This window comes from Protomyctophum parallelum (assembly GCF_964188405.1).
Source record: "Protomyctophum parallelum genome assembly, chromosome: 21".
NCBI classification, from domain to species: domain Eukaryota; kingdom Metazoa; phylum Chordata; class Actinopteri; order Myctophiformes; family Myctophidae; genus Protomyctophum; species Protomyctophum parallelum.
Genome location: NC_139713.1, coordinates 8,714,446 through 8,731,479, shown reverse-complemented (window position 1 = coordinate 8,731,479; position 17,034 = coordinate 8,714,446). Strand labels below are relative to the sequence as shown.

The 17,034-nt window shown below is 44.8% G+C and overlaps 1 protein-coding gene across 1 annotated transcript in view; it reads right to left on the bottom strand.

Annotated features, from left to right (window-relative positions):
- The window catches only part of col5a1 (procollagen, type V, alpha 1), a 154,071-nt gene that overhangs the window by 29,972 nt on the left and 107,065 nt on the right, over window positions 1–17,034 (bottom strand). Inside the window, 14 exon segments of the mRNA XM_083794103.1 lie at window positions 308–361; window positions 2,274–2,363; window positions 3,347–3,454; window positions 4,885–4,938; window positions 5,499–5,552; window positions 5,992–6,045; window positions 6,174–6,218; window positions 6,637–6,690; window positions 7,031–7,075; window positions 8,564–8,617; window positions 9,813–9,866; window positions 10,524–10,631; window positions 14,896–14,949; window positions 16,047–16,091. Of these exon segments, the coding sequence (XP_083650229.1) occupies window positions 308–361; window positions 2,274–2,363; window positions 3,347–3,454; window positions 4,885–4,938; window positions 5,499–5,552; window positions 5,992–6,045; window positions 6,174–6,218; window positions 6,637–6,690; window positions 7,031–7,075; window positions 8,564–8,617; window positions 9,813–9,866; window positions 10,524–10,631; window positions 14,896–14,949; window positions 16,047–16,091 (873 nt within the window).

Sequence of the window (17,034 nt, the reverse complement as noted above, 5' to 3'; positions counted from 1 at the left end):
GTGCGCGCGTGTGCGACTGTGCGCGCGCGCGTGTGTGTGTGTGTGTGTGTGTGTGTGTGTGCATGTGTGCGTTTAAATGGTAAATAATAAAATAAAATAAAATGATTAAACAGACAGAAACATGTCTAGACATAATAGCTTCAACGTTTAAACAACTGAATCTTGATATCAGGTCAAAGTGGTGTTATGTAAGTGTGCATCTCATTATGTTATGTAAGCCAGCCTGGTAGAGAGCTGGCGGTGGGAACATGGACCAGAGAGAGAGAGAGAGAGGCAGGAGGCAGAAGGTTGGAGAGAAGATACTCACAGCAGGGCCAGGTGGGCCGTTGGGGCCTTCGTTGCCTTTCAGACCGTGAGCTCCCTGAAAGGGTGAGAAAAATGAAAGGTTTAGAAAAAGACTCCTCTTGTCAGTTGTGTTTTTCTTGTCTGTTCTTCCTTCAATAAAAATTAAGTGAAAAAAAAAAAGAAAAAGACTCCTTCTTCCTTTTCGGGCAGACTTGGCACCCCTGGCATGGCTGCTGTGCTGCTGCAACGTGTGGGCTTGTTGTATCCCTTTTCTTTGCCAAAACATTTTCAAACATTTTCGTTACTAAATGGCCACTGAATGAAGGCTTTCCAGAAGAGTGCTGGAGATTTTTTATTCTTTATTAATTTATGATAACTTTCGCCAAGTTTATCAATAGTTCTATAAGTTATATAAACAGTATCAACAGGAAAGTTGAGCACAACCTTCAGAGTGCAGTACGGTTTAAAAATAAATCTTGAACCATAGCGTCAGCTACTCTGGTGTGAACTTCTCGGCAAACATTGCCAATTGACAAGCTCACAACATAGCACATTATAAGCTTATTTAGAGTAGAACAAAAACAGGGGTCGGCCTAGTATAGATCCCTGGGGTACACCGGCCGAGTATTGACCATTTGCAGACTGTGGCCATCTTGCCATCAGAGTTTGGAAGCACTCGTCTTCAGCAAGCCCCCAGTGAGGCTCTCCAACGTTGACGCACTCGGCCCTACTGGTCAGAGGAGGGACTGCAGGCGGACCCGTGGAGTCATGACGAGGAAACCCCATGCAGCTGGGGTTTAACATTGAGCGCGCTTCTGCACTTCCGCAAATCGAAAAATTGTGGAAGTAGACAGTTCTTCCGGGTGCTTCAAAACGCCACTGAGCAACTTCCACTGAAATGAATAACGGGGGAAGGGCGGGGCTGTCGCTCCGGTTCAGTCTCTATCCTTTTATTACTCTATGTGTTCAGTAAAGCATTAATGTCCTGCTGTCTCCTGCATTATGTGCACATTCAAAACAGGTGGTACGCAGGGCAGTTAGTGATGTCTAACGAGTACACTTAGAAAAATAATCACCTGCATGGACACAAAGTAGCTCATAACATGTCTACGGTGGATTTTTATGAAAACAAACACTTTGAGGATAAAAAGAGAATAATTCAAGCTTTCCGTACAGCTGCAATGTTGCTGAGTTTGAGTAATACAATCAGATAGGACTTTTCTGTTTGGATGAATGGGCTGCCAATGGGAAGTTGCACCTTGTTAGCACCTTGCCATTAACTTAAGGTAAGATGGCCGCAGTCTGCATATGGTCAATAGGGTCTAAGTGGCTAAAGGCTACAGCATACGTCTTGCGTGAACGAAGTTCGGCAATGTCATAACAACAAAATTATGTAAATGGGGAAAAAACAAACGCAATGCCCTGTTGGCCCTTCTTGAACTTCACCGACACCAATGAGAACATTGTGTAAGATGCTTGTCTCGTTTGATGTTGTTTTATTTCCACAGTCGGATCGATAGGGTGCCAGAACCACCATTCACTGCATACAGTGGGTTCGGCGCCCGAAGCAGAGCCGCATGGAATATAAATCCACAGAGAACTTTAAATAATAAATTGTTGACTTCTTTTGAAGTATGTATGCTGCCGGTTTAAAGGAACAAACCAATGAAACCATACACAAAAAAACCTCAATGAAAGAATCAGATTTACAAAAGGATTGGTGGAGCAGCAATCCGTCTTCCATGTGCCCTGGGCTAATTCTGCATCCCAGAGCATAAGTCAAAATCTATTTCTGGTGCGTGTGTGTGTACGTTTTAACAAGTCTGCAGCCACGAAATAATGAAGAGTGTACGTGTGCGTTTGAACTGTCAGGCCACGGCTCACTCTGGGAGGGAAAACGAGGCCACAGAGAGAGAGAGAGATTGGGATGTGTGAGTATTAACGATGCTGGGTGTTGGATGGGAACAGAGCCCGGAGCGCCCACTCACCATCGGACCGGGCAGACCTCTCTCTCCGGGGAAACCTCTGGGACCAGGAGGACCGTCTTTGCCGGCTGGGCCAGCAGGTCCGGGGTCACCCTGCAGAATGAGACACGGTGAGACTGTGAATGCCTTCGTCCTTTTTAATGGCGTGTCTTACAAGGTGGAGTGTGCACCATTGATTGTCACTGTCAGGTTAAACCTTGTATGTCCAAAATGGTTACTTTTGAAGAAATGGAAGAAAGATCGGATCCGATGTGGTTATCATTTAGTCACAAGCTGGGGTTAATGCCTTTAACCCATTCTGACCGGGCACCCATTTTGGTGTTGGCATCACGTTATGCTTTAGCTATTGAAAAATAGCAGATCTACAAGCTCATATCGCGCCACCGAGTGGCGCGATACGAGCTTGTAGGTCTGCTATTTTTTGAAAAATCGAAGAACGACTGACATTTTTAGAATCTGATCTCAGGTCAGAATGGGTTGATCAGACCAGTGTGTGTCCAGTGGAAAACTCGTATGAATCTGATCTCAGGTCAGAAATTGTTAATTAGTTCAATATTCATAAACACGGCGATCTATAAGCTCACATTTGAGCTCGAAGGGGTATTTTCACCTCTTTTCTGTGACACAAACGAAACAAGTTTAAATGATTGAAACACAAGGGTTTTCGCCTGACAGCAACGGCATGCTAAGTTAGGAAATCACAATAATTAGGCCATTAAAATGGATAGGATGTTGTATTGCCGCATTCGTTTGTAAAAATAGATTAACCCATTTTGGGCGGGAACCCCTTTTGGTGTTAGCATTATGTTATGCTTTAGCTATTGAAAAATAGCAGGTCTACAAGCTCGTGGCGCGCTACAAGCTTGTAGGTCTGCTATTTTTGAAAAGAAAATCAAAGAACGACTGACATAGAAACATCGCTTTTTTAAAGAAAACTGTCAGGATGTAGAAGACATTTTTTAGAATCTGATCTGAGGTCAAAATAGATTAAAGTGTTTATTTGGCAGCTTTCTCTCACATCACCATCCCACATATGAATCACCGTCACGCTCAAAGTGAAAAAAAAAGAGACTTGCCTTGGCTCCTTCTTTGCCCGCCGCTCCGGGAAGTCCCTGCTCACCAGGTGGGCCTGGGGGTCCAGGGTGGCCCCGGTCTCCCATTGGTCCCGTTTCACCTGTTGGTCCCTATGGTGGACATAAAGAAATAATGTTACACATTTTCACCAATTTAATTTCATTTACAGCCACCATCCCACCCATCATGGTAAATGGTGCATTTATATAGCGCCTTTATCCAAGGCGCTTTACATAGATTGGGTGCATTACATTCATCCATTCACGCACACATTCATTCACTGATTGCGGCGGATTGTGGTCATCAGCCCATTACTGTAGATAGGGATCTATCTATCCATCCATCATCCATCTACAGTATCTATCCATCTGTAACACCCGGGGAGTGGAGAGCCAACATCTTAAGGGACATCCCTGTGATTCAGGGGGAGATATTAGACCTGTGAGTGAAGCACTCTGGTACTACACTCATCCTCCCACGGGGAAAGCCGATCCGGGTCACGGCACCATTGTTAAGACCCAGGAATTGAACCCGGGTCTCCCACGTGGAAGGATGTTGTGAGCCACTCTGCTGCCTGCTACACATCTATCTATCTAGCTAGCCAGCCAGCCAGCCAGCCAGCCAGCCAGCCAGCCCACCCATCGATTTGGTAGAGAATATATTCAGTCAAAGAGATGGGTGAAGAATATTATGAGACAGAAGTGCTCAAAGGAGATGAGGTAAGAGGATAAAACAGCACAACAAGCTGGCATTCATTGTGTCATATGTTTACAGGGGAGCGTTTACAGTGTGTGTGTGTGTGTGTGTGCGTGCGTGCGTACGTGTGCGCGTGTGTGTTGAGTAGAGTTTTTTCTCATCACGGAGGCCACATCATCAGTGCTCTGGGCTCACATTAGCAGAGCCGGCTGGTGGTTGAAATGACTGTTAAATGTGCATCCATAATGGATGAACAGCCCCCTGCTAAAATCAAAGTGGCTAAACAACACTTTGGAGGCAGAGGAGGTTCTCATGAGACCCAGGCCTGATATATGCTCCACAGCACGGCGGAAATATACGATCTGTGAGCTCGCAGATAGATCGGCTATTCCCGGGGGGGAAATCCCTTTCGTCATGCCGCGAGATTGAGTCCCCCCATTGAAAGAGGGTTGTTAAGTCCAAACAGCAGCCACATGATTACTTAATGGGTTTTATTCATTCACACAAATAAAGATAACAACTGCAATTCAGGGCATAAGTGACAGCGTGGCGTTCGCCGTAGAGTGCCAGCTCCGTGAAAACATCGAGATGAATATGAATAACGGTGTGTTAAACTGGCCCTTTTCCAGACCTTGAATTATTTTCTGCTTTAACAGCGCTCGCCGCGGCGATTTACAATCAGCGAGCGCTACCAAATCAATACGATTGTTTTGCCCTATTCCTGTTTCTCATATATGACACTCGAGGTTAGGATCAATGGAGTAATTGATGGTTGTCGATGGGGGGGGGGGGGGGGGGGGTTGGGGTAGAGATATGGGAGAGAGATAATGGGTCAGGCTCTCACCTGTGGTCCAACCACCCCGGGGGGGCCTGGGGGTCCCGTCTTGCCTTGGAAACCCTGTGGAGGTACAAGATTAGACCAGAGCCAAGATTGGAAGTGAGATGAGATGAGATTCAATTCATTGTCAATGTGCAGTACAAGTACAGCACAGCGAAAAGTATTTTTGCATCTCACCAATGGCGCAAACACGTCAGCAAGGAGGATACATTAATTACAGTAGTACAGTAGTAACAGTAGAATGAGCTGAGCAGCAGTAGTCATTTAAATAAGTAATAAATAAGATATGAGAGAAGAAGAAAAACATGATCTGTCCATATTGCACGTAGCCCTTATTGCACGTGGCCCAATGCACAGAGTGCTAAACTAAGGTCCAGAGACCATATTCCACAAGTCCAGTGGCCATATCGCATGAGTCCACATAGTGTTATTAAGTGGCTCATGTTTGTAGAACACGGGGTGTGTAAAGTAACTAAGTGCATTTACTTAAGTACTCTAATTTACGGTAAGTAAAATCTTGAGGTATTGTACTTGAGTAATTCCATTTTCGGACATTTACTTGTAAGTTACTTAAGTAAAACAATTGAGTGCTTTTTTCCACCACTGTTGAGTTTACTCACAGTCTCTCCTCTCTGCCCAGGGTGTCCGGGCAGTCCGTCTTTCCCAGCGGGTCCCTGGGAAATAAGAAATAAAAATAAAAACAGATAAACATCACCATGCAGTAAGCAAAATGATTTCCTCCCATTCCAGATAAGATATACATTCACAGACATCCACAAAGAATGGTAACATATTATTTTGTTGCCGTCAGCGGGAATGGAAAAACAAACCTGTGTTAATACTTTTCATTCATTCAATATTTATATATGAATATATATTTTTGTGTTTTCCCAAAAGGAACTAAAATAGCATATATACTGTACAAGCTCACAACGTGTCACAGTGCAGCACATGGTGAGTTTATACGTCAGCAAAAACAAATTCTACATTTGTATGACGAAGTAGGGCAATAATTTATGGAGATCCAAGGTTTACATCCCGACATCAGCGATCTGGACCTGTGATCTATCTACAGTATGGCGTCGTCAAAATGATAAATGTGTTTATGCTCACAGGTGGGCCCTTTGGTCCGGGGAATCCAGTTGGTCCTTGAGGCCCTGGCAGACCCTGAAATCGGGGGAAAAAAAAGACGACACATTTGCTCAGTAACGGACTTTCTCTCCTGGAAACGGGAAATGTCCGAAATGTTGTCGTGAGGACGACGGATGACACAGTACAGTAAATACAGTACATACCCTCTCACCGGGAGGTCCTGGAGGTCCGTCGCTTCCCGAGTTACCCTGAAGAGATTAAAAAAAGAAACGGTCAAACAGATCAAAGGCTAATGTCCAAAGAACAGAGCCATACAGTATCAACTAATACAATCATGCTGGCATTACTAAGCCAGCATTATTAATGCCAGCCTAAGCTCAGCAGGACTAATGGTACTAGAACAGTGGTTTTCAATCAGTGGTCCTCGAGGGGGTTCCAGGTGGTCCCCAAGCCGCTAAATGACGTAGAGCTGGTAACCACATTTTGGACTCTCACAGATCTAAAACTTTTACGCTCTCAAGAGTTAGAAGAAGTCTTGGGTCTGAGAGGCTAAATCTCTGGTGGTCCATGGCTCAAATGCAGAATAAATAATTGATGTGAAAAGGGATGAACAGACCCACTGTACCAGGACATCATTTTGATCTAAAATATTAATATCAACTGTACCTTTGGTCCAGCTTTTCCTGTTGGTCCACGTGGTCCTCTCTCTCCACGAGGTCCCTTGAGATCAGAACGCATAAGAGAAGATGAGATAATAAGATAAGCAGTAGAGTACATGAAACTTCTGACGAGAATTAAAGATTCATTTATACGCCAAAATGAGCGGATCTATCTATAAGCTCGCAACGCACCACGTTGTGAGCTTGTAGATTGGGAAATCCCGGCGCTCGACAGCGTCATACGACAACGTACGTATATTGTAAATGAGGCTTTAGAGTTGTTCTAAATCCTTGAATGCGCTGCCATTGGTTGGTCTTGTCAACGTTGATTTGTATCATGAGAACAGATTACTGTTTATTATATCATTCTATAACAGCACAGATAGTAACTGATGTCCTACCGTTGGTCCTCTCTGGCCTCTTGGTCCAGACTTTCCAGCCAATCCCTGAGTGAGAAGAGAAGAACACAGTCGTCAGAATTCCATCATACTCAAGTGACAGGTAGATACGTACAGTATGTATACATGGGGCAGCGGTGGCTGAACGGTTTGCGGAGCGGTCTTGATATCGGAAGGTCGCTAGTTCGTATCCCCGGACCGGCACGTTAAAATGACCACCGCTGAAGTGCCCTTGAGCAAGGCATTGAACCCCTACCATGAAATGTTCTATGAGCAGGGCCTGGCTGTAAACAAGTTCTTGAGCTTAGTCCAGTTACCCTGGGTAAATATAGTAACTTTGCTTTGCTTTGCTTTTCTTTGCTTTGCCTGCGTGGCTGGCTCCGACCGAGGTCAGTCAGGCCAGATGCATTAACAATTACATCAAGAATTCAATAACAACTGCCTCCTTTGGGCTTGAGGAAAATGTAATTTTCGTTGCCATTGATTTGGATGAAGTTACATCCAATATAATACATTATTTACAGTACATGAGAATATTGGCTTTTCTGCTTGTCTGGTCTTTTCCTCGTTTTGAGAATAAAGTGGATGTTTTTTTTTACGAAGTACACATAACTGTGAGAATATGGTAATGCCATCATGGATTCTCTCAGCGCCCGCCAGGGCCTCACGCTCAGCAAAACCATCATGTTTTGTGAAGGAGAAATGCCTTTACTCTGACAAGGACGCAATAATCATCCTTCCATCGAACAGACAAAGTTAAACATTGCCCAAGGAGTAGAAAAACAAGATGAATGGTTTTGTTTGGGTGGAGCTGATCGCTCTTAAAAATGATCTGTGTGACAGGTAATAAAAAGTAAGTGTCTTTATTGCCGTCTCAATGTCATTCATTTCGGAACATTTCACTTCCTGTGTGGGTAGAACTCGTCTGTCTGTAATATTGATCCCAAACTGTGGTAGAAAGTAACTAAGTACATTTTACTCAAGTGCATTCTTAGGTAGTTTTACTTTACCTGCACATGTCCATTTAAACAAGAAATTATCACATAGTGATATTTGTCAGGTGAAATAAGCGCTGGTTTCTTTATTTAGTAACGAATGCTCCTCTCAACTGGCCGGTCTCAATCATAACATTACGTTACATAACATTGGGTGTCTCTAAAGATTTCTGTTACCTGCTTCCTGTTACCTAGCTGTTTCCTGGCCATGTGACCTGAGTAACCAATACATGACAGCAGCGTGTGTGGCAGGCAGCCAATCAGGACAAGGTCCTCAGTATGACTCATGTATGACTGGGTCTTCTACATTTCACGAGCTTTCACTATACTAGTCAGGTTTCACCTGACAAAAATAGTATATCCGTTATAGCATTTGTATCCATCTGATAAATAGTGTCTCCACCACTGCTGTGATGTGTATTCACTCAGTGAATAGTGTCTCCACCAGTGCTGTGCTGTGCTGTGTGTGCATGCGTGCGTGCGTGTGTATTGATCCCAAACTGTCAGGGAAGAGAGGAATATTAAGTAGATGCACACATACCCGAGTTCCTTTCTCTCCGTTGGCACCAGGGAAGCCCTGGAAACCCTGAGATCCCTGTGAGAGTGAAGAGAAAGTAAAAGAGAGAGAGAGAGAGAGAGAGAGAGAGAGAGAGAGAGAGAGAAATAGATTGGAATAGATTATTATTTTCATGAAGGATCAATAGAGTGTGGTCAATCGATCAATGGCTAACATAGCATACTATAAGTTCCAGGGGGGAAAAAAGAAGAAGAAGAAGAAAAACAATAACAGCATTTAGAATGTTCTTCTAAAGGGTGAGGGCGGGGGCCGTGATTTTTCCATTACTTTATTCCATCTCATTTTCATACTTTTTTTAAAGGGAAATATCCCTTTCACGTTAAAATCCCAGCGGCATTACGCCACTGACTGGCAATAACATCCTTCACTGCCCATATCGTCTGCCTCACTGAAATATCCCGACAGCTCCCTGACTTCATCACAGCACTGCAGAGTGTCTACGGTCGGTCGCCGCATCAACATTCCGGAGCAGCACCAGCTGATTGCTGTGCTGTGTGTGTGTGTGTGTGTGTGTGTGTGTGTGTGTGTGTGGACCAGCGACACTGACTGACACCAAGAGAAGGCATGCTCGAGAGCCCGGCCTCTTTGATCAGAAGGCCTTTAATCATGTCCAGCAGCCACCAGAGCTCTGGCGGATCGAAGACGTGTTGAAGGGTGGCCCAGCAAGAGGTCTGCTTCCTGGCCTTGATATGGTCCCTTATGTCGGGAGGAAACCTCGTACTGTACCACATCCACATCCTTTATTGTTATTATTATTATTATTATTATTATTTTAAAAGAAAAATATTTTAGGAGAATATACAGATACAGGGCTTGTGTAGTGAAAATGGATGTATCATTTTCACTTTCACTTTTGTGTGATACTCTTGTATGATGAAGTAGGGCATTAATTGATAAAAAAATAAAAAATAAAGGGCCGACAGCACACAGTTGTGTCATCACGGTCGGGCAGAAACCTTGTAGGTCCAAAGGAAATCTAAAACAAAGGAACAGCTAGTGTTCCAATTGATCCAATGTACCAGTAGCACACGCACACACGCACAAGCGCGCACGCACACGCACACACACGCACACACACACACACACACACACACACACACACACACAAAGGTTCATACTTTCAGAATGCGTCACCAAGACTCTGTCATCGGTCGTCAGTATTATTTATAAACGATGACAAAGACGTCGGGACGAGAAACATGAATGTACGTACCTTTGGTCCTTGTCTTCCGGGATAACCTGGCAACCCAGGAACACCGAGTTTACCCTGTGAAAGAGACAAATGGAGGCCACCTCAGTACCACACACCCACACACACCCATCTGCACCTCAGTACCACAACCTTGTCCCACACACACCCGCCACCCATCTGCCGTTTTTTTTTTGGGGGGGGGGGGGGGAGGGGGATAATCTATCTTCCCGGTCCATAAATATCCCCCACTACATCTGTAACCTTGCCAAACGAAGATTTATTGTAAAATGTATTGGTATTTATTAGAGATGTCCCGATACTGTTATCGTTATCTGGAAAAGTATCGGATCAGCCCTTATTTGTCATAACGGTATTGGTAAATATGCCAGTCTAACCACCGATCCGACACAGGGGTAAGGGGTTGACACTATATGGCAGGTAAATAAAATGTTGGGACATTTTGCTTTGGAGTTGCCCAAACTGCAAGTGCACATTTGAGTGAGGAGTCTGCTATAAACACAACATGAGATATATAGCTAGATAGCTATAAACACAACATGAGATATATAGCTAGATAGCTATAAACACAACATGAGATCACGACACTGGTATCGGCATTCGGTATCGGCTAACACAAAAATGTAGGTATCGGGATGGGATCGGAAGTGAAAAAAGTGTATCGGGACATCCCTAGTATGTATTGTCATTGTGTATTATTGGTCTCGACCTTACCTTCTCCCCACTGGGGCCAATAGGGCCGGCATCTCCAGGGAGGCCTGAGCGACCCTTGGGTCCCTCTGGACCGTCCTCTCCTCTAGGTCCTGCGGGTCCCAGCTCTCCCTGTTGGGCAGAAGGCAGGACAACATGTCAGTGCTTCTCCAATCATATCGAGACAAAAGACCCTCGGGCACGCCACTCTGATTTATCTCCCATCGCTATGGCCAGATGTTTCACTTGGAGTCCACTGTCTCTGGCGCTAGCATCTAGATATGTAAATGGCCTTCTTCATCTAGTTCAGTGGTTTTCAACCTTTTTCATAATGAAAGGTCCAAATTGGTTTGGTTTCATTTTACGCTCTCAAAAGTTAAAAGATCTATAAAGGGTCCATTTGGTCACCAATTCTCCATCTTTTAGCTGGGCACCACCCGGAACCCTCTCAAGGACCACAGGTGGTCCCCGGACCACTGGTTGAAAACCACTGATCTAGTAGGACAAGGAGGTCTCGTGGTCTTTCCAGGACATGATCTGTGCTCACATGTGTGATTTGTGTACAGTAGGCGTGTACAGTAGGTGCCATCAAGACACTTTGCATGAAGTTTAATTCCCTCTTCATTGTCCATGTTTCAGGACCAAATAGTACGATGCTTTCAACACAGGCTCTAAAACATGACATCTCTGTAGCTTTGGAGACTCCCGACTCCTGACTGCCAGATCTTAATTAGCTTGTTGCAGGGTGTCTAGGCTTGGCCCTTTATTAGTAAGAAGACCTGGAAGAGACCACAGGTACTTAAAATCACCTGCAAATGTCCTTTGACAGGATCGGCAGATACGAGTTCTCCTTGAGAATCACACATTAAGTCATTTTGTCAATTAGGACCAGGCCCACTGTTCCAGCCGCCTCCTCCAATGAAGTGAGAAGTGCCATCAAATAGCAGTCTGTGGCCTAATGCATACTAGCATACCTAATGCATACTAGCATACCTAATGCATACTAGCGCATATGATTGAAATGTAGTCTCTCAGGCGGGCGTGTTGGCTCCCTCAAATCATTTCAAATGCTTTCGACTAATTCATGCGTTTCAAATGTAGTCCTACACCTGCCATGTTGGGGGACCAACAGGCGTTGCAAACAAATTAATTAGTTCTACACCAATGAGACTGCAAATTGAAACATGTGTGTTGGCGTGGCAGGTGTAACTCATGACGAATAGCCTTGTTTAGAACTTTAGAGTGATCGGAGACGGGTTTTGTTGAGACAGTAAAAAAACACACTTCAAAAGCTCTGAGAATTTGTAGTAAAGACGTGGATGCCAGGTAAATGAATCCTACTGGATAGAAATCAGCCAGAAGCTGCTTGGACAGTTGGCAGAAATGAAAAGTCAAAAATGCGTTTGAAAAGTATTTTAAAAATAGACTTTTGTGACGACCGCATCGTGACTTGTCTACTCTAAACGTTTCATTTATCAACATTTACAGGGTGGGATTACAGACTCTCTGTAGTATTTCCAGATTGTGGCAGACACCATCTGGCTTCAACTTGAAAGAAATTAAAAAGCTTGAGTATCACTGCAGCTATATGACAGCACGGACGCAGCAGCAACCACCACTCCTTCTGGTTAGCATACAGAAGAACCAGTGCTGGAAAGTGGAAAGTAATGTACTTAGCCTACTACTTAACCTTGCCCGCTAGCATTTATTGAAAAATTAGGATCTAATTCACGCCAGCATTTTTTTAATTTGAGCTCTTATTTTGAAAAGCTGGCAGTAGACCTAAACTGGGAATCTACACGGAGCTGGGCTGGCCTTGTTGACAATGTGAATCCAGACCGGAGCTCTGGGAAGCTCCACATCGTCGGCTCTGTGCCGTCAAAGAAACGTTGTTTTGACCAAAAATGTCATCTGGGACAAGGAATAGGAGATACAGGCGATGGATAGAAATAAATAAATGGATAGAATGGATTATTATGGCGAGGGCGATCTAAGATGGACGATCCAGTGTTGCGCTAACAACACAGCTAGCTAACCGGCTAACGTGGGTAGCATTATGGGTCGCTCGATCGAATGCACTATAAAAGCACAATTGCCGAAGAGCTTCGGCAATGGCGTTAAGCGTCAGTATCAAAATTAGGCTTCAATTGCCGAAGGGCTTCGGCAATGGTGCTGAAAGTAAAAAAAAAAAAAAACAGTATTTCCAATTTTCTGTACTTTTACTTCTATTCAACTACTAATACAATTTACAATTTAGGCATTTAGCAGACGCTCTTAATCCAGAGCGACTTACATTTAAGCAAGACTCTAATAGCCGTTCTACAAGCTTGCGATGCGAAGCATTGTGACATTTGGGAAATGGGACATTCTGCATAATGCGTATACGTCCGAATATGTACTTTAAGATGTCTATATTGCAGTATTGATACTTTTAACTTAAGTAATAAATGTGAGGCCCGGGCCGGCCTAGCGGTCACGGGCACCTAGGCAGCTAATCCTGAGCTAAGCCTGACAGCGTGTTGCGGGTTCAACTCCTGACGACCTTTGCTGCGTGTCACTCCCCATCTCTCTCCCCCCCACCCCCATTTCCTGCAGTCAGCTTACTGCGTACACTATCAAATAAAGGCAGGGGAAAAAAAGCCCGTAAAAGTAATAAGTGTGAGTACATTTTCCGCCACTGCTATCCATTTTTTGTGTAGCAGCTGCTGCCTTTCAGGGCACGGTGCGTGCGTAGCAGCTGTGAAGGCTCCGCTTGAACAATCAAATAAGGCTATTTCCCCTGCTGTCTGGCCCACATAGCAGTTGTTAGGGTCCATTTATTGCCTCCCTCCCTAAGCTGTTGCCTTTCTCCGGTGCTCATACAGGGAGAGACACTAGCAGGGCCACCAACTAAATGACAGCGTACAAACTCGCTCCGACAACAAGCCACCGCCACTGTGGCCCACTGGAGCGTGAACAGGATCCAGTTAAAGGCTTGTTGAATGTGTGCTTGCACATGCTGCACACGCAAACACATACACAGATGCATGCATGCATGCATTCATTCATTCATTCGTGCACACATACGCATGCGCACGCACGCACACACGCACACAAACAAGTAAACGGAAATAAAATCAAGCAAACATGACTGTACTTGACGAACATGCAGGCCAATCAAACAAAACTATATATATATATATATATATATATATATATATATATATATATATACACACACACACACACACACACACACACACACACACACACACACACACATATATAAATTTAACACACAAGCCACGTGCACAAACACTCTCTCTCTCTCTTCCTCTCTCCCCCCCACAACCATTAGTATGCTTGAAAATGATCCATTTGGATTCTGGTCCATGCTGAGAGTGTTTCTCCCGAGTGCGGATCAGGCTTCTCTCCTCAAATCCTCCACTTTCATCAAGATCTGCTTCATCTGGGCAGAAAGACGCAGCGGAGCCCCATGTCTCCTCTCTCTCACTCTCTCTCTCTCTCTCTCTCTCTGCTCTGAAGAGCTTTACACTTCCATCGATTGCCTCTTCCTGTCCTCTGCTCGTCTGCACAAATTTAAGCTTGGCCCGGGATCAGTGGTGAAAGTACGTTTACTGAAGCACACATACTCCCGATACTTTGACTTTACTCGAGTGTTTTCCGTTTCTTAATGCTTAATATCCACTTATAACCCCATAGGGTTGAGAGCGGAATCCCTCATATGGCTCCATGCTATAGTGTCTTTGTAGTTTTCTGTTATTTGCGTGGATCTTGTAAGATCGACTTGTAGATCGGCCTATTTCAGAGTGGGGAGGAAATCAGTGGGCACGCCTAACAATCATTGCCCTTTTTGTCTTGAGGTCGTTGGCTTCTACAGGGAGGTAATTGGAAAGTGGTACCAGCGGGATAAAGAAGAAAATGGAGGGAGTCCTTATTATCAAACACTGACTCCTCTGAAACCACGCATGAGACACGCACACGCGCATACGCACACGCACACACACATGCACGCTGATCAGGCTGCCTGCCACCTGGAGCAGCAACCTTATGTTTGCTCATTATACCCACAATTCCACAGCTGTCACAGCGGCTTTAGATGCCACAGCAACAACAAAATAACGAATTGGTCGATACCGCACGATTAGTTTAAGTCAAGGTGACAACCAGAGAGACCCCAGACACCATTTTTCTCCCCAAAAAAAAGTCTTTCTCCAGTGGTCACATCCACCGTCAAGACTCCAGCCAGGGCACCGAAAACAACAACTTGAGCAGTTCAGGTCTTTCCAACTTTGTGTGGGGTTTTATCGACGGACGGGAGGGTTTGTTCTCAGTCGGGGGGCCAAAGATTGCAGCGGTATTGAGCTAAAAACTATTAAAGGGAGGAATTTCTTACCCTGTCACCTTTGAGGCCCATATCCCCCTTGAAGCCAGGGAATCCATCCTCGCCCTGGGAGCAGGTAAACAAACAGCAGAGAGAAACACATCAAAACAACAGGCAGAAAGTCAGGGCAAGTTTCTGTTTCCATTTTTAGAAACCATAGAAAGTGCATTTACTTAGTAAGTACTGAAATTAGGTAAAAGTAACTAAGTACTGTACATTTGTATAAGTATTGTACTAAAGTACAATTTTCAGGTATTTGTACTTTATATTTGTGTATTTCCAATTCCCAATACTTTTACTTCTACTCCACTACATCTCTGAGCCATGAATATTTAACTTTTACTCCAAAATGTAACTCTGAGTGTACATTACAAGTCTGAGACCACAAACTATACACTGCAAAATTATCAGTGTTAATTTTACTCTGGGAGGGTACAAATGGAACCAAATGGACCCGTAGGTGTTCATTTGGCTCCATTTGTACCCTCTAATGTATTATGCATACATACAAGTCAAATGTAAGTATGTATGGATCTCAAAATATCTGGCTGTGTCCAGAATCACACCCGTCATCACTATAATAGTGTACCATTACTGATTAGGCTATTTTGTAGCGGTGTGTGGCCAACGTGTAGTGATCATATCGTGGACTCATCTCCTCCCACAATGCATGGTGAAAACTGTCATCTGGTTAGGATGCCTCTCGGGCGTCTCCCTAGGGAGGTCCTCGAGGCACGTCCCACTGGGAAGAGACCCCCGGGGCAGACCAAGGATGGAATGGAGCGATCACATCCACTCACTGGCCTTGGAACGCCTCGGGATCCCCCAGGAGGAAGTTACTAATGTTGCTCTCTGGAGAGGGGAGTCTGGAGCTCTTTGGTGGAGCTTTTGACCCCGCGACCCGACTACGGATAAGCGGTTGAAGATGGATGGATGGATGGTGAAAACTGATGTGATGAATGAAAAATGTCAGACGTTTATCTGGCACACAACAGCCATGACGTCATTGACTGCGACCCGTACACGATAGTGTCCGAAATGTGTGTTCCAATGCATGTTTTTTGGCAGATTAGCCTACGTCATATGGCAGCCAAGTCTATGGACTTAGACTCCCAGGTCTGTGGAATATTAGAATGTTTGTTTAGAGCACTGCATTTTCTTACCTTCTCACCCTTACCTCCCTTCAGACCTCGAACACCATCAGCGCCCTGCGATACACAGACAGACAGACAGACAGACAGACAGACAGACAGACAGACAGACAGACAGACAGACAGACAGACAGACAGACAGACAGACAGACAGACAGACAGACAGACAGACAGACAGACAGACAGACAGACAGACAGACAGACAGACAGACAGACAGAGATTGAGAGAGAGAGAAAGAGAGAGAGACAAGACAAGAAGTTATTAACCGATGACAGCAACATACAAAATGAGCTGGTGTGCTGGTGTGCCACCCGCAACGCTACATCCAATTGCTCAACGTCACACGTCCCACTGTTTAATGTGTGTTATGGCGGCTACGCCTACACGCCATATGCGGGCCAGCTCATTGTGTGTGTTGATTTGATTCCAAGTTCCAACCGCACAGCAGATAAATCTCTGTCACCGCCCCAAATCTAAAAACGCTGCATCTTGCCCTATAGTCCGCTATTTCTCTCTCTCACACTCACACACACACACACACACACACACACACACACACACACACACACTCACACACACACACAAAGGCAGGACGGTTAGCCGGAGTTCAAACCACCCGGGACGGGACACTTTGCCAGACATAAAGCCAACAGGGTAATCTGCTCCCCCAGTGAGTGCTTTAATGACTTTGACCTGCCCGACCTCTCTCTCTCTCCACAAGGGCCGTTTGATGCAGATTCCTTTGTCTGGGTTCTGTATCAGTTGATAATGACTCCAGAGATCAAAGATTAATGTCCTAATGGCTGGAGGAGACATTAGGACTAATCTACCACCGCCATGTTCTCCAAGCACGGAGTCATCTCAACGCCGCCTCTTATTATTATGAGCTACACTATGAGTTAATTGCGCTTCTGATTACTTCTTGTGAATGCTGTTGCTGATGACTTAACACCACCTTTAAGAACAGCGCGTACACAGTTGCAAATAGAATTGTTTGCA